Below are 23,707 nucleotides of genomic sequence, written 5' to 3'. Positions count from 1 at the left end.
AATTTTGTATTTTATTAAATTTTTAATTATTTTTTTTTAATTAATTTTTTTATTTTTGTTAATACAAATAAATAATATCTTTCAATATCTTCTTTCAGTGCGGTTTAATTTGAGACCCCATTCCAGTATATTTGCAGACCTTCGGCTAATCTCCCCACTTTCACCGCCCATAACTTTAAAACGGCTCAACCGATTTTCATCAAACATGTCTAAAAACACTCGCACATAAGTCCCCTTTCATACGAAAAAAACTAAATTGAAATCACTGCATCCGTTCGGGAGTTATGATGCCACAGACAGACAGACAGACAGACAGACAGACACGTCAAACTTATAACACCCCTCTTTTTGCGTCGGGGGTTAAAAAAAGCCCCGACACAAAAACTTAATTTCCCTTTAAAAAGTAAAAAATAATAAAAGAAACTTAAAGTACCTAAGACTGTAATAATAATAATAAAAAAATACGTCGCGTTGGGGAACCGCATGAATACGGACTGTACACCGCCGCCCGCGCCGCTATATTTCTATTTTCTGCGTTATAGTTAAGTACTTAAACATCAATTTACTTTAATGTTAACACCAAGCATGTGGTAGTTATGAAAAAATCGTAGATAAGTAAGAAATAATTAGGAGCGGTCTCCCAACGCGACGTCTTTTTTTTTAGAATTATTAATACATTCTTGGGTACCTACTTTAAGATTAAGTTTCTTTTATTATTTTTTACTTTTTAAAGGGAAATTAAGTTTTTGTGTCGGTTTTTTAAATTTTTAATTTATTTTTTTAGTTCCTTTAAGTTACTTACTTAACGTATTAATATAGTTGTATTGAAATCGAAACTGAATAAATTCAAATGGCTATATTTTTTGTGAACAACCAAGACCTCAGATGTCAAGTGATGTTGATTCTAATTACATTTCAAAGTATTAATCAATTACTTAATACAAATAATCAACAAACTTTGAACTGTATTGTTTATGGCAATGAGTTGACAATTGAGTGTCAAATAGTTGTTATTGATATAACATTTCCGTGTGCAGTTACATTAATGAGGAAATTGACATTTTGAGAAAGTATTGTTGTGTGCCATAGCGTTATTGGATTACCAACACACATTTATCCTAAGTAGATAGTAGAGTATACTTAGGTTGAAACTGTAGAAGTTTACGTACTTTTTTATTTTCCATCACATTCATTCATCTTCCCAAACACTTCGACTCTTTACTGGAGCTATAGATCAAAAAGACCAATGGATTATTGGAGGATTAGGAACAATAGGATCCACCCTAAACCAAAACTACTTCTAGTTATGACTACCGAGGCGTAAAAATAGTTGTTGATGCTATCTACATAAAGGGTTACGTAACAACACTCAGGTGTCGCTCGGACTTCGTCTTGAACTTGAACTGTGTGGCCAGCGCCACTGGAGCTGGCGGGCAATGAGCTGACATTGTGCAATACTTGTACATACTCGTACAGACCAACGTCAATAACCATTTTGGAATTCATAAATTCTCCTTCTTCTTAAAACTTCTTCTCTTTAGCCAGATGTGTCATGTCCCATAGACAATGAGTCTGTTGCGATACTCTGGACATAATTTCAGATTTATTTTGGAGACTGACCAATGTATATTTGAAAGTCAAGTAAGGGTGTTCATTTACTCGCTAACTGCTCATACGTACTTGATTGAGGATTTTACTTGAATGTTGAGGGAAATGTAAAAAGTTGTTTACTTATAAAAGAAGAAAGTAAAACAATAAAACTTGGGCAAGACCAAGAATTAGGTCACCTTTTTCGCGATTAACATATTTTTAGTAAGCACATACGCCCGTGTAGGTAGTAGGCATAATCATATTTATATTAAAATCCCTACGAGATTGTCAATGATGAGAAGCTTGAGATCATTCGTGTTCGATGTACAAGGGCTTCGCAAGGCACGGCCCTGGGACCACATCTGTGCAGTTTGCGTATCATCGGACAATGCCACGCAAATTCATAATATTCTTCCCGGTTCCAACAAGATGTGTTAAAATTAAATAAATATAGAAATAATCACATAATGAGTCGCAACAATGGTCGAGTGTGGGCCCGGCCTTGCCCATCGACAATACAACTATTATTATAATTAGTCGGCCTATGTTAGCATTGACAGGCCGAAATCGAGTGTCGCTACAAGGAAGACAAAATAGTGGCTCGTGAATATCAGGCAGAGCAACTGTCTACGATACGATCAATATGAATATGCCAAGGTGTAGTTGGAAAGAAGAGAGCAAACATGTATATACTTTATTTGTTTACATAATAATAATCAGGATATTTTATAATTGTAGTACATAGGAACTTCTCTTTCCAAACCTGTGACAGGAAATACATGCGAAACACAAACGCATGTTATAAACGACATCGCACTGACACACAATGTTAAGATTTTAATTACACGAGCTGAGTCTGTAACATCAAGGACGAGAAGCAAAATTATGTTCAAAAGTTAGTTTTCTCTAATTTAGATGAAATCTAACTTCAAAAACACATTGTAATGCTATTAAAATTGGCACAATCAACTGAACAATGGCACGTTAATTTTTAAACTGTAATATAGGCGTAGAAGCTCGCTAGTTAAAGTTGTCTGTAGAACTCCCGTGATACGCTAAGTTGGCAAGTCTATTAGCAGAGAGTGATCGGGCTAAATGAAGGAGTCAATTGGCTGAGCATTAAGGTGCCTTCCGACTGCAGGCGAGTACACGCGGTTGGCGCGGTACTAGCGACCGCGAACGGTTCGTGACGTAGCGAGCTACGCGTGCAGGCGAGCGCCGCGCGCCGGTGCAAGCTGCAGGCGGTGCGGCACTCAGTCAGCAATCTTTTTGAGTTCATACGTCGAAATCATGTGATGTTCTATAATTCATGCACCATTAAAGGAATGCTATTACATCACCGTAGAAAGTCATCTCTCAGTCTTACTTCCATGTTAACGTAACTAATGATTTCCTTTTTATGGCTTTTCGATATCTTATTGATAGAGTGGCTATGAGTTGTCGAGATTGGAAGAGCTCGAGTTGAGATAAAACGCTTGCCTTCAACATATTGCACTCGAGGAAAAAATTAATGGCAAGCGGTTTGCGAATCTGTGGCCTCGCTCACGGCCTAGGACGAATGTTATTAGTAGTCAATTGTATATTATGTATACGATTGTTTTGTTCACGATTAAAGTGTGTGAGTCCAACCCACGCTCCACACTAGTGACGGATGAGATCGAATGGAAAGTATTCCAATAAAATCCTAATTAGTGTCTGGTTTGGTAAATTTTTGTCCATAAATCGACGATGTTACAAAACTTGTGAATTAGAAAGATGTGTGGCGTAATCTAACGGTGGACACTGATTTAAGGAGTGTTGTAGGCCCGGGCCTATCAACGTGCATGTACCTACTTGTGATCACACAAGGACCATCTAGAAGTAGTTTCATTGATGTGTTCATACTTAGGAGTTATAATAACAGTATTGGTGTGGTCGTGCTCCACGCCTTGCGGATTAAACCGTGTTTAGTGGTTTAACCGATAATGCAACAAATTGTGGAGATGTGAGTCAGCTCACCGTGTTACTGAACCCTACATTACATATACAATGCACATTCTGGGACATTAGGTGTAGATGAAGTAAATCTACTGCAACGTATTGTGGTTATAGTGCATTGACAGATACTCTTAAGAAAGGGTACGGTGGGCCGCGTTGGTTTGGAATTATCATAGGGTAAAGTACCCAATTATCAGCACTTTAAGAGTTAGTCCTAATTTAAGCCAATTTATTATTGTGAAAAAAAGGCTTTCACCCGTTAAGGCAAATTTCATAGTTATAATATTTAATAAGGAAGACGATAATAAAAGAAAAACATGATTGATCTCTATCTAAGATTATTTAGACAAGTAAGAATAAAAAATGGGTCTGTCACCATTTACTGGCACCATCGCCACCAATTACTAGCATAGAGCAACCCAATTATCAGCATCTAACTATCACTGTTTTCCACTAATTTGAGGTCTCAAAATATCATTTTCCCAATAGCAGGATTCCAAAAACATACATTTATTTATTTATAAGTGTGGAAACCCAAATTAGTAAGTGAAAGTCGATTTATTCAGAGTGCTGATAATTTGGTGCAATGCTAGCGTTTGGGTAGTTGCCCCTAGTAACAATTATAATTATGATCGAAACCAAACAATGTTTTTGTTATACTAACGTAACAGAGAGGATTCATTAGAATTGAATCGCCAAGAGCGAATTCCAATAAGTTACTGTATACATAATGTTTATGTATAACGTGGCTAAGTTAGGCAAGTTATCAGCGAGTTTGATAATCTTCACAGATATCTATTTAACAGATATCTAACTGATTAATAACGAACAAAAAGACAGTAGTTACTGCAACTTGTCACCCAGTTACTGCACGGGAAACAGCAATTAGAATAGTAGTGAACTTGGAAATAAGTGATGTAGTGGTACAATTAGTGTGCGTCTAGAAGGTCCGTGAACAACATAATTATGACGAGCTACAGATAACGAGGGCTAATTTGATAGAACATATTATATTTAACTTTTATGTAGGCAACTAGCATTCAACGGGAAATCCCATGCCGAGTCACGTTGTGGGATTTCTTCTACGAAAAGTTAAAGGTTTTAATAGTTGAATCGGATCTTAGACTTATGTCTAAGAATCCTAAGGTTGTTCTTATGTATATATTTAGATAACCATGCATAACAAAATGCCTGTGTGACACTATTCCACTGCAGATAAAGTTTGAATTATAAGTTTTGAGGTTGTAGCTGTTTAGTACAGTAATTGTGAGGAACTGGTTCTATACTTTCTACTCGTACTATCATATGATTATTATGGTATACTACAAAACAATGTTTTTAACCTTGGTATTGCAATACTTTGACCCTTGAGTCTTGACTTGGGATCATCAATCAGATACATCTCTCTATAATTACTCAACTATTATGCTAATAAATGTAACATTAATTAGTTGTCGTTTACTCCAGATCAATTGTGTGGGAGCCCTGACATCGGATGCGCAAGCGCCGCCCAACGACGCGACAAGGTTACACGCGATCAGTGCATACATTAAGTGATAGGTTTGTGCTAACCCTCGCTTAGTCACTGTAAATATTGAATACATGTTTTTATACTCATAGGTCAAAAAGACGCTGTACGTCATCAATATGGGTAGAGGTGTTGATGTTAACTGAATTAATCAAGCAGGGCAAGATTGAGGATTTTATATTTTTTTCGGTATTACACGTATCAACCGTACACATACAACAAAAAGTCAAGTACAAATGCGTAAATTAATTAGTGAATATGCTCATTAAAATTCTCGAGGGCCCAGACAGAGGTGCAAGAATTAAGTGTACCTACCTAGCCTTTTCAACTAGTCATGACTTTATTAGTCCCATCTAATAAACTTTTTTTTCAGTAATGACACGAACTCTGAAATGTTTGCTCTACCCCCTGATATGGGCAAAACAAAAATAGTAATAAAGGTTGATTCTGGTCTAATATACTATACCTTCCATTACTTGCAATTTTAATTTGTTGCCGCGGAAGGGTTAACATTACTCTCTCTCACTGATCTCAATAAATAAGTAAATGATATTGAAATTGTATCAAGCAATGACCTCGCTACCGTTCCATTGTATGGTAAAGCCTCAGTTTTTACAAAGGAGACAGCAGGGCTGTACCATTCCGTGTACTGAAAGTATTGCTCCTAAACCGTTTGCCTACTTAATTGTTTGTTCGTGATGAAATCTATGTCGCTGAGTAATTTACTTTTGATATAAAGGGAAGTGAACCATTTTTACTTTTCTAAAATAAAGTAACTAAATGGAAAAATTAAGTTAGTTAGTAATGTTGCCTTTAAGAAATACATGCAGTTGTGCAATATTTGTATAAGGCGTGGAAGCATGGACTATCCTTTTGCGAGAGAGACAAAGAATAGATGCTGCGTTTGAAATGTGGAGTTGGCGAATAATGCTGTACTTGTCGTGGACAGCCAGGCGAACCAATGTGTCAACATTATAGCAATTTAAAGTCACAGAGCACTTTGTGCTTTCGCCGGCTATTGAGGTATTTTGGTCGTATAGCGAGACGCGGGGAGGATAGCTTGGCGAAGCTAATTGTTGTGGGAAATGTTGAGGAAAAAAGGGCATGAGGATGATCCTCAACCAGATGGTCTGACCAGCTCCAGGACAACCCAGCTTCGGGGATCTACACTACAATACAAATGGCCACAGACAGGAGTCGTCCGATCCAAACTGATGGTAGGATGATCACGAGCCTCAGTCACGAGGGGACGACCAGAGAGGGAGAGAGAGTTTTAGTAATTGGTCACGCCTTAGTGATACAAACATAGTTTCTAATATTATAGTTATTACAGCAGTTAGCCAAGCAATAGAGTGTGGGTGTGACTTAGATCATTCCATTGTCTTTAGTCTTTCGACATTTTCAATAGAAAATAATATTTATATTAGTACCTATCAGCACTATAATGTTTGTGTAAACTAATTAGCAAGTACATTGTTCGTAATTAGTTTCTCAGTTTTATAAATTCTTCTTACGGAAAAAATCAAGAGGTTCGTAGCATTCCCTCATACACGTGTCTACCGAGGTAAGCTAAGCCTGCTCGGCTGTGACTAAAGACAAAAACTAAATAATTATCCGCTAAACCCATAGGAAAAAAATATCATTATCAAAATTAACATAAAAACAATGTGATGCTTTGTTTGTGTAGAAAAATAAACAAGTCTTTTGCCAAGGTCATTCCGAGTACATAACACAGAGAGCTGGCTCATTATATACTTAATGTATTAGTTATACGGTGATGGTTTACAACTCCAAAGATATCAACTTATCTTTTGCGATAAATGATATTTTGGTATTTAATTTTGTTCTGCTGAGACCAGTTAAGAGGAAAAACCTCCCTTTTCAGACATGTCCACAGGTTTATTTCAATTGTTTCGTAGAAATACTGAGGGTGGGTTCAAAAGGTTAGTTCTATCTATACCTATTCTGTAGGTAGAAGTTGGTAGATGAGCTTGTGACAGTCCTGTCGGTTCATTCTTGGACTATGGGCCTACTCTACACAGAGGGGTTTGTTTTAATTTCTACGCTTGGCTGGCGGGTGGAGGTAGCTGTTTTAATGGTTCTGCTTTGAAAGCGCTGTAGCTTGGTGTGTGTACAATATTCAGTCACTTAATACGGCTGTCGCGACACCCACGGGAGGAGGAGGGGTGGTCACAAATGTCTTCTACTCCGCCGACACTACATGTTTAACACGTTTAAAGCGTAGTGTGTGAACACTTGCCAGCAAAGGTCTTTGACCTTTAAAGTTTGATATTTGGGTTTATTACTTGTTGGAAAGGTTGTCAGACACTCTTTTATATACACACACTGTTACAAACCATTCAGAACATAGTGTAAAATTAGCAGTAGTATGTGTATAATATCATAGGGTAAAACCGAAACAAGATCATCATTATGAAAACAATAAGCAGTAGTTTATTTACTCATATTCTTGTCAGAGTTTTATCAACAAATAGTAACACGTTGGTTTCCACTCTTTCTCATAATTATCTACCGACTTTTATATTTTAATGTCGTATACTATCTACAGTTGGTTTACACCCAGACTATATGATATGATTGATAGTAAATCCTAAACTAATAAAAAATAATCGCCAAATATATTGTTGTGAGCAAAGTCTAAATAATGTGGGATACACTATGGATCATTTGCAGTGATGATTATTGACAGGAAACGGTTTACATGAAACGAATGTACGCATATGGCAAGGGATCAAAATTAGCTTAACTTTATTAAGGCCCAACCTATAACAAAAAATACTATTTTCCTACAAAGTAACACAAAAAGAAATAACTTCTAAACGTTTGAGTATCAAAAAATTTAATAAGTAGCACAACACGTGTAATTGTGAATCAGGTAAGTTAGCAGAGTTTGATCGAAATCTCAAATTGTTTGCTCTGCCGCCGGTTGACTATTAGTACTCGTATTATAATTTATTACCTATATAATGCTTATATCAAATATGTACGTATGTATGTGTATATGTATAGGTACGTGACAAACCAGCTTCGCAGGTCGCGTTTATTATATTTATTTACATACGCAAAAAATGTGTTATTCGCACAGGTCGCTCGGACACTTCCAATGCTACGTCAATATGTTTGGACGCTTCTTGTTAGATTCCAGGATTTCAGGTAAAATGGCAGAAGCTCGATTCTGTCCCAGAATTGAGCTCTTCCAAAGAAGTGACATTAATGGAAAGAAGAAAGGAAGGTTACTGGACGAAGTTTATCGCGCTAGATTAACATGGAGCCACTTATACACAGTCGTAAATTATTATCCTTAATAACATATTATGATACCTACAGGTATATATAGTTTCCCAGACACACCATCATACAGTACTGGAACTGCCAGACAAATATTTTTCTACTCAACTTTGTACTTCCACAATTACATCACGCTTGGCGCGAGCACGTGGCAGGACCGGTGCCACACGCCAGGGTACACACTGAACAAGGAGGCACTCACCCAGTAGCGCGGCCAGCACCATCACACTGCTGAATACGATCATTGTCACTCCCTCCGATGTTTACATAAAATATATTGTTTGTCTGTCGCGGAGCACGTCGTCACGCGCTTGATATCGTCCACATTTGAGCCGCCACCTATTACCTCCGTTTTTATATTCGTCCGCAGGAAAACTTATAAATAAAAGTTGAAAACTGTCTGTTTGTTCTGTCCATAATTTTCAGATGTTCGCGATAACATTTTATTTGGTACACGTTCGTTGGCTCGTGTACATCTCGGATGTTGTCTGTGTATGTGATAAGATTAAATAATCACAATAAGATATCAGAATATCACAAAATTTTCTGCAATTTTTTAATTTTATGGCTAGAGAATTGTCTTCTCTTACACGTAATATATGTTTCTTCCCATACAATTCCTGTATCCTAGGTGTTTGTTAAAAACAATTTCTAGGTAATAGCCAAATGTAAGCTAATAGATTAATCAAACCTATCTAAATATAGCGTTGGTGTCTGTGAATCTCAGCTCGGTCCGAGAGCCGGTTTTTACTTGATAGATAAAAAACTGTTCTCTCCGACACTATTATTCTTCATTATTATATCCACAACAATTAATTACTGCTAGTTTTTATGACATTTCGGGAAATTGCTAATTATTGTGTTCAAGATTTAAATATTATGGGATCATTTCTAAAATACCTAAATTAAATGGTAACCATTCATCAAAAAGCGACCAAATTATTTAAACAGTTGTCTTAATTACTTTCTAGTAGACAGTACTTGCGTTACGCTCGAATAAATTAACGTATTGTAAGTCTGGCTATAAACTGAGTGACGATATCCGTAAACGCCTAAATGGGCCGGAATTAGAAAAATGGCAAAAAGTCGAGCTCAATGGAGGGCCATCGCAGAGGCCAAGTGTCGCTGGTACTACATATGATACTGCTGATGACACTGGGACACATAGTCACGATACAGTGAAAGGATATCTTGTATATTATATTTTTGGTTAATGAAATAACGGTATACACAAGTTCGACTGGTTGCCGGTGGCAGTTGTGGGTCAATCAAAGTATCAGGTTCCTTGATGAGCACTAATTGCTACCCATCAGTAAATTCAGACATCAACCGATATTCTTTAATGTTTTAAGCGGTTTTATCTCTTGTCACAAGTATTACTTCTAGATTGTCTTCTGGACTGATTATATTACATGCTGGACTATTTAAAGACCAACGGCTAAACATTGAAACAGTACCCATTCCTTAATTACAGACTACATTAGTTAGATCTCTAATATTATTGTCATTAGTGACGAAGACTAAATTGTTTTGCATTTATATAGCAGTGGACACAATTCGACAGTTTGTGGTTTTCATTAACAGCCCGTGTGAGCCCACGGCTGGGGATATGGACCAACCAAATTAACCAAAATTCATCATCAACAGCAAAAAGACGTCCACGGTCCACTGCTGAATAAAGGTTAACAAAAAATGGCCAAACCTATTGCGGGGTTTTGCCGATGTTTCGAAAATTTCTCAGTAGTAGTACGGTGTCTGGAATTGTGCCCAATATAATTATTGCAATAGGCTCATCCCCTTATTACATGGAACTTATAATGCATGGTGAAAAGTGGGTGTACATTGGCATTACGTGCCGTAATGTGCAGCTGCACCTCTGCCTTAGCCTTCGGGGATAAAAGGCGGGACGTTATGGGTTTGCCAAATTGTCCACCCCTGGAAAACGGGTTAGAGATCGTAGTGTAAGGGATCAGGGTTATGAGATAGTGAGGCTTGTCTCTTTTAAATATGTGGCCCTTTAGTCGACACTTACGATGCGCTCGCGGAAAGAGCAGAGGTGGTGATTTGGTTTCTACCTTGCCATCGCGACATGGCGATTTATCGTAGTTTACATTGAAGGAAAAAAACTGACAGTTGTCAGTTTCTTTTTTTATCTCCGAAGGGGTAATATCACTGTACAATGTACATCCACTTTTAATAATTTGTGTTATCATGTAATAGAGGGTGAGCCTCTTGCCATATACCGGGCACATTTACAGACTCCGTGCTTCTATTGAGTTTTTCGAAAAACCGTAAATTAAACCCAGCAAGGTATTTATACAATAATGTTAGATATTATAAACAAACAGACGAATGGAGTATTGTATTATTAGAAGCTGCGCAGAAAGTAAAGAGACATCTCAATATAGATAAGAGACGAAAAAAATTGTTCTATTTTGCGAAGGACTTACTTGTTACTGTTTGTTGCCTATTGGAATATTTCTAACTTTTATCGAAAGGTCAACAACTACTATTTTCCACGAATTATGTTAAGAGATGTCTCTATCGAGTCATGATTAGATCGTTACAATTACCATACTTAAGTATTTTTTTATAAAGATGGCACAAAAATATAACAGCGTCAGTCCCAACATTGATTAATTATTTTAGAATAATGTAGAGATAAGTCGATATGATGTAAGTACCTATTTTTAACCAAGAACACGACGCAGTGTTGTAAATTTTTATCATTTTGACAATTTGCGTTGTCAAAGATTCAAGGACATCGGGAAGTTTCTCTGATTGTATCAACCACGGCCGAGACAAGCAACATTAGACGACCTTGGAGACTACGCATTGTCATCGTGGAACCTTTGATCTATACATATAATAAAATCGTAGAAAAGTGCTGTCTGTACATTGAAAATAAAAATAAAAAAAATAGCAGGGGTTATTGTTATGTCGATGTCGAACCCAAAAATGTAATTAACTTTTTTTTTGTCTGTTTGTCTGTTTGTCTGTTTGTCTGTTTGTCTGTTTGTCTGTTTGTCTGTTTGTCTGTTTGTCTGTTTGTCTGTTCGTCTGTGCGCGCTAATCTCAGAAACGGCTGATCCGAGTTGGATGCGGTTTTCACGAATATATTGTGGGATGCTTAAATTTACATTTAGCTTTGTTTCATGTCAATCCTTCATAAATAAAAAAGTTATGTCAAATTAAAGAATCACGTCGAACATTTATGCTTATACCATTAATCTCCGCAACTATTTGACGGATTTGGTTGAAATTTGGTACAGATATAGTTTAGAACCTTAGAAAGGACATAGATATATTTTTATTTCAAAAATCAAAAAATAAAAATAAGAAATAAATTATTTATAATAATTCTATGTCGATCGTTACACGACTTCGGTTCATGTTATTGTTTTAATTCATCGAAAAAAGTAAATAAATAGTAAAAAGGTATGAAAAAAATAATATCAATATAATTAAACTTTTAGTACAAAGGAAATGCCCGAACGGAGTATAAATAAATAATCCAAGTTGTCTTTATCCTCGATAGATGGCGTTGGGATCGAAATAGATCGCGCTATGGTTTCGTTACATTCATTTGGTTGGGTATCGGCCGAGCGCTTCGGTACTATCGTAGAAAAAGTGTATTATCAGTCGTATGATTATTTGTCTGTAGTGGTCCTGCTGTTTCGTATATTCTAAATTGGTTTCGTTGTATTTGTCAATTAATAAGTTTATTTGTTGGGTTTTCCTGGTTTTTTGGTTAAAATATTTAACGTAGGTTTAGTTTGATATCGATTATTAGTAGTTACTGTAGTTAGTTTTTTTAATAAAATTGTAAGTCTAATTTATAAATTAATTAGATTAGATTTAAGTCGTTTCTTTTAAATTATTTAGTTTAAGCTTGGTTATTATAGCATAGAGAATAGGTTGTAATATAGTTTCTTTTTTAATTGTTATAAATTCGTAATTCGTAGCTTTCTTTAGTTTTAAGTTAGTTTAAGTCCGTTTTTAAACTATTTTTTCAATGCCCTAAGTGAGTATACATCTATTAAATTCAAACGCAGAGCTCATTATGTTGATTTTTGAAGAGTTCCCTGGAATATCTTCCACATCTCATTTTTGAAGAGATCCCGCGAGATCGAGAACTATGTGGTTAAAACCAAAAATTTGCCGGAAGTCACTATTCCACGCGAACGAAGTCGCGGGCAAAAGCTAGTCTATACTAATATTATAAAGCTGAAGAGTTTGTTTGATTGTTTGATTGTTTGTTTGTTTGTTTGAACGCGCTAATCTCCGGAACTACTGGTCCGATTTGAATAATTCTTTTTGTGTTGAATAGTGCGTTTATCGAGGAAGGCTATAGGCTATATAACATCACGCTGCAACTATAAGGGGCGAATTAATAACGAAAAATGTGGACAAAACGGGGAAAATTATTCATTCTTCAGGGCTTCTATTGCGTGCGCTGCGAAAACGGTTCAAGATACGAAAAATATATGTATGAAAGAATTATTCCTCTTAAAATGATCTAAAAAAAAGTCCGCGACAGTATATGTCTATCTTTTAAGGTTACCTTATTAGAACCGTTTTTAGGGTAATCAAATATGGTCGAATTTAATGCATTATTTGTAAGCGTTGTAACAACGTAATAATATTAATCTTTATCCAAATAAATATCTTATTGATTAAGAGTATTTAATTGTGAACAATATTGTCTTTGACGTCATTTAATTTCAATGAACACCTTAAAAGATATTACAATTTTAAAATAACACCGACATAAAATCACCCGCGCCGCACGATGTTCAAAACATGTCGCTGCAAGGAGCAGAGGCGTGGCGTGCGAGCGACGCGGAGAGGGGGGTGTAGCCTAGCTCAGCGAGGTACCATGCCGCGCGGCTCATACGCGCGGTCGGCTCCCTTCTGAACAGTTGTATGCAGCGTTATTTGTTTCTGCGATATAATATCGTCGTGTATTGATACTTTTTAAATACTATTTCATTTTGTTTTAAAGATAATATTTTGGTTCTAATAATTTCACAATTATTAACACTTTTTTAGTTTTAATGTAGATAATAATTAATTATAAGTAGGTGTCATAGCTTTCTTTATAGTATTGTTTGTTTTAAGGATAGTATTTTGTTTCTAATAATTTTGCAATTGGTTCTAATAATTTCACAATTATTAACACATTTTTAGTTTTGATGTAGATAATAATTAATTATAAGTAGGTTTCATAGCTTTCTTTATAGTATTGATTGTTTTAATGATAGAATTTTGTTTCTAATAATTTAGCAATAATTAACATTTTTTTTGTTGTATATAATACCCGTAAATTGGTGTTATCTACATAAATATTCTTATTAGGTAAGGTTTTAGTTTAAGCATACAGTTATAGTTATAAGTACGGTTATTCTTTTGACATAGGTTTTAGTTTAAGCATACAGTTATAGTTATACGGTTATTCTTTTGACATATTATATTTTATTAGATTTTCATAAGTACAAAATACAGGTAAAAATAATTAGGGTAATTATTTACTTTACTTTTGTTTTTTTTTTCTTGATTACGAGTTACGGTTTGGTTAAGTTTTCATTCCTACGTTCTTTTTTCGTCACTATAATGCCTAGAAAAAGATCTCAGCTTTCTCGGCAGACTGCTAATGCAAAGCGGCTGCGAGTTTCGCGCAGCAATGAAACAGAGGACGAAAATATGCTTAGGTTGGCTACTCAACGGGCAATCAGTGAACAAAACCGTGCTAATGAATCGATCATAGAACGTTCGCTATTTCTAACGGATCCAGATGATTAAGTGAATTAATCCTTTTCGATACAGGAAGCCCAAAATCGGTTAGTGATTTATCGCAAATCTCATAAATTTTATCTTCAATTAAGATTAGTCCATCATTGTATATATCATCATTATATGTTAATGTCAAATCCTGATTCTCTAAAAACTAAATGTCTGAAATAATAACATAAAATGACTATAATTTAAAAAGCTGAGGAGGTTGTTTCCAAAAATAAATATTATGCCCAAAACAACTACTCCACGCGGACGAAGTCGCGGGCACAGCTAGTATTTAAATAAAATTACATTAGTCATAGACCAATCTTACGGCTCAGAGACAGCAACCTATTTAAAGATAATTACTTAACTAATCATTTATTTTTTAGTGTATCTCGTACATACCTATATACTGAGATACGCAAAGCACTTATTTAATAGTATAGTAAGTATCTACATTTAAACCGTTGCATATTGTATTTGGGTTTTATCTTTAGTAATATTAAGAAAACAATATGAATAAACAATATGTTAAAAGTTGTTGTTTATTTCAAGTAAGTGTGGGAGAGCTATGCTTCGGCACGAATAGGCCGGCTCGACCCGTGTGACACCACGGCCTCACAGAAAACCGACGTGAAACAAAGCTTGCGTTGTACCTATTTCGTTGTGTGAGTGAGGTTACCGGAGTTCCAATTACTTCCTTCCCAATCCCCGATTCTCCCACAACCGTTAAATTCCTAACCCCCAAAGGACCGGCTACGCACCTGTAACGTCTCTGGGGTGGACGTGGGGGGGGGGGGGGCGATTGCTTACCATCAGGTGATCTTTCTGCTCATTTACCGGCTAATACCATAAAAAAATATACACGAGTCGAGGAGTTTCTCTGTACAGTTTACACTAGTGCAACTTATGTGAAACATATAGAGCCATAAACATAAACATATAGAGTGGAATTCTAAGAAAACATTGATATATTATTACTTAATAATATCCAATAGCCGGTTTTAAGGAAAAAAAAATATTAGAAAAAAGACTATTACTATGTACCTATAATGTAGAAACAGGTTTATGGCAACATATAGGTAAATAAGTAAATGTTATATGTTTCTGAATTGTTGTCAACACTTTTGGTGAATGGTAGTCCAGGTGTCAGTGGGAGTGTTAGTTCAGTTATTAGCACGTTTGTTAAAGTAAACGACATTATGACAGTAATACATATATACGCATACGTATCTATTGATATATTCGTAGCATATAACGGAGTCTGAAGATGTTGTGCGATAAACATCCTAGTTTCGGCCGGTTAAGCTTTTACCATTTTGGGATCTTTTGAAATTATGAAAGGCTTTTTCAACATGTACAAGATCGCAGGTCAATTGTGTTTACAGAGTTATAGAGGTCTTATCGCTGTATTCAGAGACTTTTTATGGTGGCTTAACCCAGTCCAATCATTAGGGGTAAATCAGCGGGTCTGTGAAACTAAACATGTTACATAATATAATCATAATATAATATAATAATATATGAAATAAAACACCTAAATGAAAGACAATTTTAATTATGTATTAAAAAAACGATGTGTAGACTAGCATACTACAAATTGAATGACTTTGACTTTGACTTTGAATCCTGAATAAGAATAAAAAAATCGGTTTAACAATGACGAAAGTATCTGCAGAGCATTGTGCCTACATAAATTCCGGTTTTTGTAATGAATCCCATTTGATGGGGGTGAGAGCGAACACCAGCTATCTGGATATGATCCAAATGCCCTTACGGCGGAAATGCACCAGGAGTGCTGGCCCTGAATAAAAAGGGAGTAAAAAAAGAAGGTAGAAAAGTCTTCAGTTTCACCTGAGATTCTATGTCCCTATGCTCAGTGGTTACACTTGCGATCATTCGACAAGCGGTTAATGAGTTACTGCAGTAGCACACTAAGTTCCTAACCTGTCCATTCGCCAGACAGTGCGTCGCGGCGGTACGTGACTCCATTTTGGCAACAAAAAGTGTCACTGAGTTAACCTGACACACACACATGTAGCTGTGTGGTACCAACTACACGCATTTCTTAATTACTTCTTGTAAGGCAATTTGTATTATATTAAACTGTCTACATAGACTAGGTACCAATATTAGGTACGAGTAGGAGAGGCTTAACAAAAACAATCACAATTAATTATATATGTAGGTACGTATAACAATGGGTTCTCCTATTTGAGATTTAGTTCTTTTGAGTGAACAAAGCATTTTTGTCCGTTATCGACTGCGTTGTGTTTTTAACCGGCTTCCCCAAAAAGGAGGAGGTTGCCAATTTCACTGAATGTTTCTTTTTTTGTACATATATATATATATATATATGTTACGCGATTAGAGCCAAAGCCAAAAGAGTTCCCTCTTTAGGCTTGAATAATTGATACTAAAGAGGATTTTGCACCTACGTGGATTATACAAAGTATATCGAGTCTGTATACTTAGCCTTATACTAAACAGAAAAGTAAGAAAAAAGAAAATTGCGTTTAAAAACCTACTTACAAAAACAAAAATGTAACAAAAGGTAAAAACTAAAAAGTAAAAAAAATATATATTTTAAGTCAAAATTATGTACCGTTTGGTTATCCACCCACCGGTAGGATAGAAGTCGCTGCCACAAGCACATAACATAATATAACTTAACAGTAACAACATTTGTAATAGCTTAATACAACGTATTTATTCGTTTTAATGAATAATTTTGTTTAAAACTTGTGGCACCGACTTCTATCCTGCAAGTATCAGTGAGCAAGTAACATGTGACTTATATTAGTTATATTTTTACCCGACTGCCAAGGAAGGGTTATGTTTTGTTATGTTCTTTTTTATATTTTATTTGTTTTTAGTTTTTTTACTATTATGTTTTCTAAGGATCTCAGCCCAGAATAGTCGACTCCTAATCTGATGATTCGCTTTTCCTTTTGACTAAAGCAAAAGTCTAAGTAGCCACCTGGCATTCTAGTGTAACATTCTAGACTCCTCACTATCTTCCATAAACAGTATTTTGGGAAGTGTCGCAATCATGGCACAGTGAACTACTTTCCAATTAAACGACACAACGTAGTAATAAAACACCCGAAGCGGCTCATTAACAACTTTTACCGGCGTATCATAGAGGCAATTAATTACGGCGTGTCACCAAGGAGCCGGGCAGAGACACTGCGGGCGAGGCCGTTGATAACAGAACAATAAAGTACCAACTTTTGATATGTCTAATTGCGATGGTAACAGCTGACAGCATGGCGGCCGTCACTCCGTCCTCAGTCCGCTTTGTTTTATCAATGCCAATTACAGGAAACTACTTACATCTATCTCTAAATTTCGACTTCTCTCTAGAAACTTTCCTTCTGTGACCTTGACCTGTTTTAAGTGTGGGAGAGCCATGCGTCGGCACGAATGGGCCGGCTCGACCGGAGTAATACCACGGCCGAGCAGAAAACCGACGTGAAACAACGCTTGCGTTTCGTTGTGTGAGTGAGGTTACCGGAGGCCCAATTACCCCTTCCCAATCTTCCCCATCCCCATTCCCGAACAACAACCCTTAAATTCCTAACTCCCAAAAAGCCGGTAACGCACTTGTAAAGCCTCTGGTGTTTCAAGTGTCCATGGGCGGCGACGATTGCTTACCATCAGGTAATACATCTGCTCGATTACCGGCATGTCTCATAAAAAAAAGATTAACCAAATAATCCGCGGTAATCCTTGACGTACGTATATTTAAAATATGCTGAACCTGATACACATTTTGTAACTTATTCTAATACTAAGAATATGAGTGATCTAATGGATGGAACATGTACAACTGTAACTTATTTAAACGAGTCAAATAACAGATGTGTATTTAATACATGATGTTTTGCAGCGTGAAAGTATGGAATATGTCGGCATCACATGTTCGTGACGATGCCACGGTTGCTATCGAAGTCAAAACGTTTTCCTTTTCCACATCAATGAAAATGAACAGAACAGTGGTACGTAACAGTGGTAACGTGTGGTACCTGTATCTATCGATTTTTAATAGTTATTTTACGAGTGAAATTGTTTAGTACGTAGTACACTGCCTCCGTTCCCAGCCGTCGTTATCAAATAATTTGCGTCCATACCTCGTGCCCCACTCCAGCAATTTACTTTAACCCTTTGCTTCCCGTCCTTTGTAAATATGATAGCGAGCTAGATCAATTACTGGTATTAATTAAATTAAAACAAACGTAGCTGAGCAAAGCATTAAATACGAATCTGTCAACATTTGTTTTGGTGCGATAAGGACCTTATTGTCGCCTTGTTCTACATTGTTTATCTCTGCGAGATATTCTGATAAAATCATAAACACGCCTTAAAGCTGAGGATACACTGGCTTGGTTCGTAATGTCGACTTTACCTTTACATCATGACTAAGTTACTAGTTCCCTAAAGGAGTAAGATACCTTTTTAACATGTAAAAAAAATGGTGCGACGGTACAAAGTTTTCAAAGATAGATCGCGCTATGGTTTCGCTATCTGGAAATACCTGTATTAATTAAGTAATGTTATGTTCCAAAAGAATCGAATCCGTTCCAAAGTCAGTCAAGTCGTGTTGGTTTCTTACTTGTAAGTTTATGCGAGTTACAACCCCACTCAGAGACATTTAATGATTTCTTAAACTTGTCCTTAGTATAGATTTTGTTTCGAAAACAATTCATAAGGACAGAGTGCTGCGGTTAGACATATCTCTGGTAATATTTTTGTAACTAGTTAAAATTAAGTAAATACGTATTGATCTTTAATTAGAAACTGGATTGATCGAGGATTCTGCCAGAACTAAGATCTAACATAATTATCAAATCTTTCAATTAAACTCGTGGAGCTAGGCAGGATTAAGGTAGTGTGTATTTTCACTTTCATTACAGGATAATGAATGAAGCTTCCAGAGTAACTCATCGCGGAATTTGTAATTGTTGGCTCGGGGGAATTCTGTCTAGGAGGCGGAAACCCACATCACATGGACGGGCAAACTGGTACCTACATACAAATAAATAAAAATGTATGGAACAAGTGCATTAGCATTACGCGCAATAGTCGTGATGAAGGATCCGGCACCGCGAGGCTGCGGGTTCTGCGTGCGTCATACCCATCGTGGAATCCCCGATCGAAAGTGGCTATGTAGGTATTCTAATATCATTTTGTAACATTAACACAGAATATACATTAATAACTTCAACATTACCTAATACTTTGACTTTGACACACTTTACACATCTAAAATGGTAGTACGTCTAGATTTACGTCTGCATGACATTTGAGCTTAGTTTAGTAGGTTTTAGGAATACGTGTTTACTAGACCACAGTTGGACTGACCATTGAAGTGGGCCTAATACTTGTCGTGCAATGCGCATGATTCGCCTCTCAGCCACTCGTGCGCACCGAACCTAACCAACGTAACTCTATCACAAATTGAGATACGGAATGTGAAATATTTACTGACATAATATAATACAGTTAATAATATAATACAGTTACAACTTTGTACAATTGTTGTCGGTCGTAAAACGTTTCCACTACGAATGTTGAGCACTGACTTAGATTGTGAATTAAAATATTCTGCTTGACTAACTCAACGATATGGGCGATGTGCTGAGTGACGAGTATTTGTGTTTATGAGTATTTTTAAGGGAGAAGTGTCCAGAAGTAATTTGTAATGGAGGGACAAATACCTTCAGTGTTATTTTATTAGCAAATAGGTTATTTTTCAGTTATAGTTATACATATATGGCATTGTCTTCTGAACTTTGTGCAGATATGACTGACTTGACTTGTGGTGACTGACTTTTGAAGTCTGGACCAGACTGAAGTGGAGATGGATTTTCATGATATCATTGACAGTTGTTAAGAGTTAGAAAGTCTGATGCTTGTAACATGCATATTGTAGAAGTTAGATTGTGATATAAAAATGAGAGAACGAGAAAAGAGACACAACAATATTTTACATATTCACGTGTATGTTTGTGTAAGACAGGTGGTATTGTGGTGGTACCACTGAAACGTGTATCGAATGTAATGTATTCGAAACGGAAGTAACTGAAGCAGACCTTGCGGTGCAGCAACTGTACAAACAGTCCACCATGCCACCTACAGGTACCTACACAATAATTATGTACTCCATATAGTACAGTCTGCTATTGTTCATAGTTTGTATGCAACAAGGAAACAACTGCATACTTAGTTTATCAATTAACGTCAATAACTACCAATTGAACATCGTTCGTCGTTTAGGAAATGTCGCAGAGCATAGGTCTTAGTAATTACAGTTCATTTACAATAGATTATATTAGTAGTAGGAACTAAGAATACGTCAACAAAAAAAAAAAAAAAAAAAAATACCCGATTCGTCTCTTTCCACTCCATTTTCCACTTTATTAGAAATTGTTAGAATTGAAAATGTCTGAAGAAAGTCGCTTTAGAGTAGCTTGGTGAGCCTGTGTGGACGTAGTATTGAAATTGTGGTTCCCTTACCTTGAGCCATGGTCACGAGCGCTGCCTTCTCCGCGCCCAGGGCAATGATAAACTGGCTTCTTCACCGCGGAAACCTTGCCCATGCAACTAATTGTATTAGACGTATTATCTGCTATGCTTTATTTCAACTTTATCTATGCTGTTCTCAAAAGATACCTTGCTCGAGATTCAACCTTATCGTGTAAGCAATAAGGTGGTGCTGTCAGTTTGTTGTCAGCTTCTTAGTGTGGTCTGAACTGTATACTCAGCAAATTGTGGTACGAAGAGTTTGTGTGTAAGTGTATTAATCTCATTTTACGATTTGATTGCTGGAGTATTGTGGGTGATAAGGGATAGTTATGTGCCGTCTTTTGCATCGGATCACGGACCCACACACATGGAGGTAAGAGTAAGATTATTTTGCGAGACAGCAATAGATGTAAGGGATTGTATGTGGGATCACCAACTCCATCGTAATTATCACATAATTATAACTTGTTTACCAAATGATGACCGATTTATCTCTGTTATTGGTAATGAAGACATAAAGCCGGGAAAACGCGCGGGCTTTATATGTATGGTATGTACCCACCGACGTATATCTGTCATCAGATCACACATGAACCACTTAAGATAGTATTGAAACCTTATTAATTATTAACCTTATTAATACCCGTTTAGTAGAATTTGATTATTGCAATAAACTTTAGAATTTTACGTGTGTAATAAACTAATCTATACTTCTATACTATAATATAATATTATAATATTAATATTATAAAGCTGAAGAGTTTGTTTGTTTGTTTGTTTGAACGAGCTAATCTCCGGAACTACTGGTCCGATTTGAATAATTCTTTTTGTGTTGGATAGTCCATTTATCGAGGAAGGCTATAAAACATTGCGCTATGACTTATAGGAGCCGAGCAGAGCGGGTGAAACCGCGCGGAAGTAGCTAGTGTATAATAAAGTACCTAATGTGAAAGTAACTTTATGAGTGGAGAAGTAATTACAAGAAAGAATAGAAGCTGTACTACCAGGTGAACAAAAACAAGAGGATTTTATGAGAGCAACAAAATTAAATATAGGATTAATAACGTGAGATAGCACGATAGGCGGTCCTTACTTATCTCCCCGTTTTTTTAAGGGGGAAAATCATCTAATGACTTCTCCCGTCTTGGGCGAGGCGAGAGGGAGTGTCAGATTCTTATTGACTAAAAACCACCCCGTTCCTACTCCTACTTTTCGAGTCGGAGCCCCGGTAAACCTGATAGGTAGTCCGCAGCTCCGGATCAGGCATCAGCCTTACTGGACCCCATCTGTGGTGGTCTGATGGCTTTTTGAGGCGCGCACGGAACGCGGCGTGCTCCGGAAACAGGAACCTACCGAGGCTTCCATGTCCGGTAAATACCTGCGTGAGGCGGTAGGTGAGGACGCTGTGGCGATTATCCTCAGATTGTCACCCCAATTCACCCCATGCCAACAAGCCAACTTCGTATCCATACGATCATAGTAACATGTATCTACTCGCTGAGAAACTGTACCCTGGTCACACGACGTGACGCTGAAGTTATCCAACTATTCAGTTCACTCGCTACATTGTTTTAAAAGTAGTTACAAGTTCGGTGCCGGGTTAGTTATCTCGTTGTTGTTAGGTGCACTCACTGCAAGTTGAGATGCACATGCATAATGTGGCGGTCACGGGTCGCCACGGAGAGTTTACTTGTAACAAGTGAATTGTTCGCTTGATTTCGTTTTAGACAACCAAGTGACAGAGGTGCAATATTATGGCAGCCACACACGATACAGTATACTTGCGCAAGTCCAGACTCTGTTCTAGCCACCGTCCGTACGCATGTCGTTTTGGCGCCAAAATGAACGAGACTTCTTTTAACAATTCATTCAATTCATTTAACAAATTGATGTGCGAATAATGGTTTCTTTTTATTAACCAGTCTTTAGTCCATACTTTTCGATTTCAGTTTTTTCGTAGCTAAAATAAAGCCAACTAATGCTACTGCATCATCCATAGTACAAAACAACGCAACCAGTAGTAGCTCACTTTCAAGAATAACGATATTGTTTTAAATGGAGCAGGACGCACGCTTGTACGAATATCAGTGAAATGATATTTGTGCAAGCATGCTTGAGCCGTTTGTGGTCGGCTCCGAAATACGTGAATTTGTACAAGTCCAAGCTTGCGCAAGTATAGTGTATCGTGTGTGGCTGCCATTAAATGGATAGCCATTATATCGCCATTCAAGTTACAAGTACCATGTCATAGAGTGTGAGCGTTTCACTGCACACCACTCGCTATTATAATTAGACCAACTAATAATACTTTGATTCAATCGGAGACCCCACGCATGCAAATCTACGAACGTGAGAGTCAAAGTGTAACCTTAACCTATTTATTAAAAGGACAAGAGACACATTAATCCAGTAGTCGGCATCGAAATACCACTTAAACTACTATTTGGACCTCCAAAAGGTACTCATAGATGCGGAAATGCGGCCGGCACTGTACACACTGTAAACAAAATTATTTTAAACCAAGTAAGTGACCTTACTTAGAGTTATGGCACCGTGGGTACTTACGTAAAACATGTCGGCTAATGATTTACTAGTAAATTGTCTACAGGACGTAGAAAATAGATACAATCTTCGGTCACATTTTTGTTGTTACAGACTAACTTATTGTGTTGGCATGGCATGCATAGTATTCAGTAGCCGCGTGTGTCGACAGGGGAGTGAACCTGATAAGCCTATCCCTTTAAGCTGGGATCTCCAACACACATGCCAAGCGTGGAGATCGTGGCAAATCTTCTTATGCGGACGAGGCTCATAGTCTAGCAGTAGACTATCACAAGCTGTGACGTCGTGTTGATATAATGTCCGTGTGACCCGCCAAGAGGGTGACCGACAGTCATCCGTTGTGCTGATGATGATCAGTGAGATCACAGCCTTAATTAAAGCTGTATTTGTGGTAAGGATTGCCATAAGTAATATTTCTCAAACTATTTTACTACT

The 23,707-nt window shown here is 36.9% G+C and overlaps 1 protein-coding gene across 2 annotated transcripts in view; it reads right to left on the bottom strand.

Moving 5' to 3' along the window:
• Positions 1–20,838, bottom strand: part of LOC118267649 (uncharacterized) — a 45,145-nt gene extending 24,307 nt beyond the window's left edge. The window contains exon 1 of one of the 2 annotated variants that reach the window (XM_035581774.2): positions 20,702–20,838. In XM_035581774.2, coding sequence (XP_035437667.1) covers positions 20,702–20,711 — 10 coding nt within the window. In that variant the 5' untranslated portion in view covers positions 20,712–20,838. Of the gene's footprint in view, positions 1–8,606; positions 8,775–20,701 lie in introns of those variants that run through there. The other variant, XM_035581759.2, reaches the window with a different exon arrangement.
• Positions 20,839–23,707: the final 2,869 nt, after the last annotated feature.

This window comes from Spodoptera frugiperda, chromosome 25 (assembly GCF_023101765.2).
Source record: "Spodoptera frugiperda isolate SF20-4 chromosome 25, AGI-APGP_CSIRO_Sfru_2.0, whole genome shotgun sequence".
In the NCBI taxonomy this organism is placed as follows: Eukaryota; Metazoa; Arthropoda; class Insecta; order Lepidoptera; family Noctuidae; genus Spodoptera; species Spodoptera frugiperda.
This window is presented reverse-complemented; position numbering and strand designations above follow the sequence as displayed.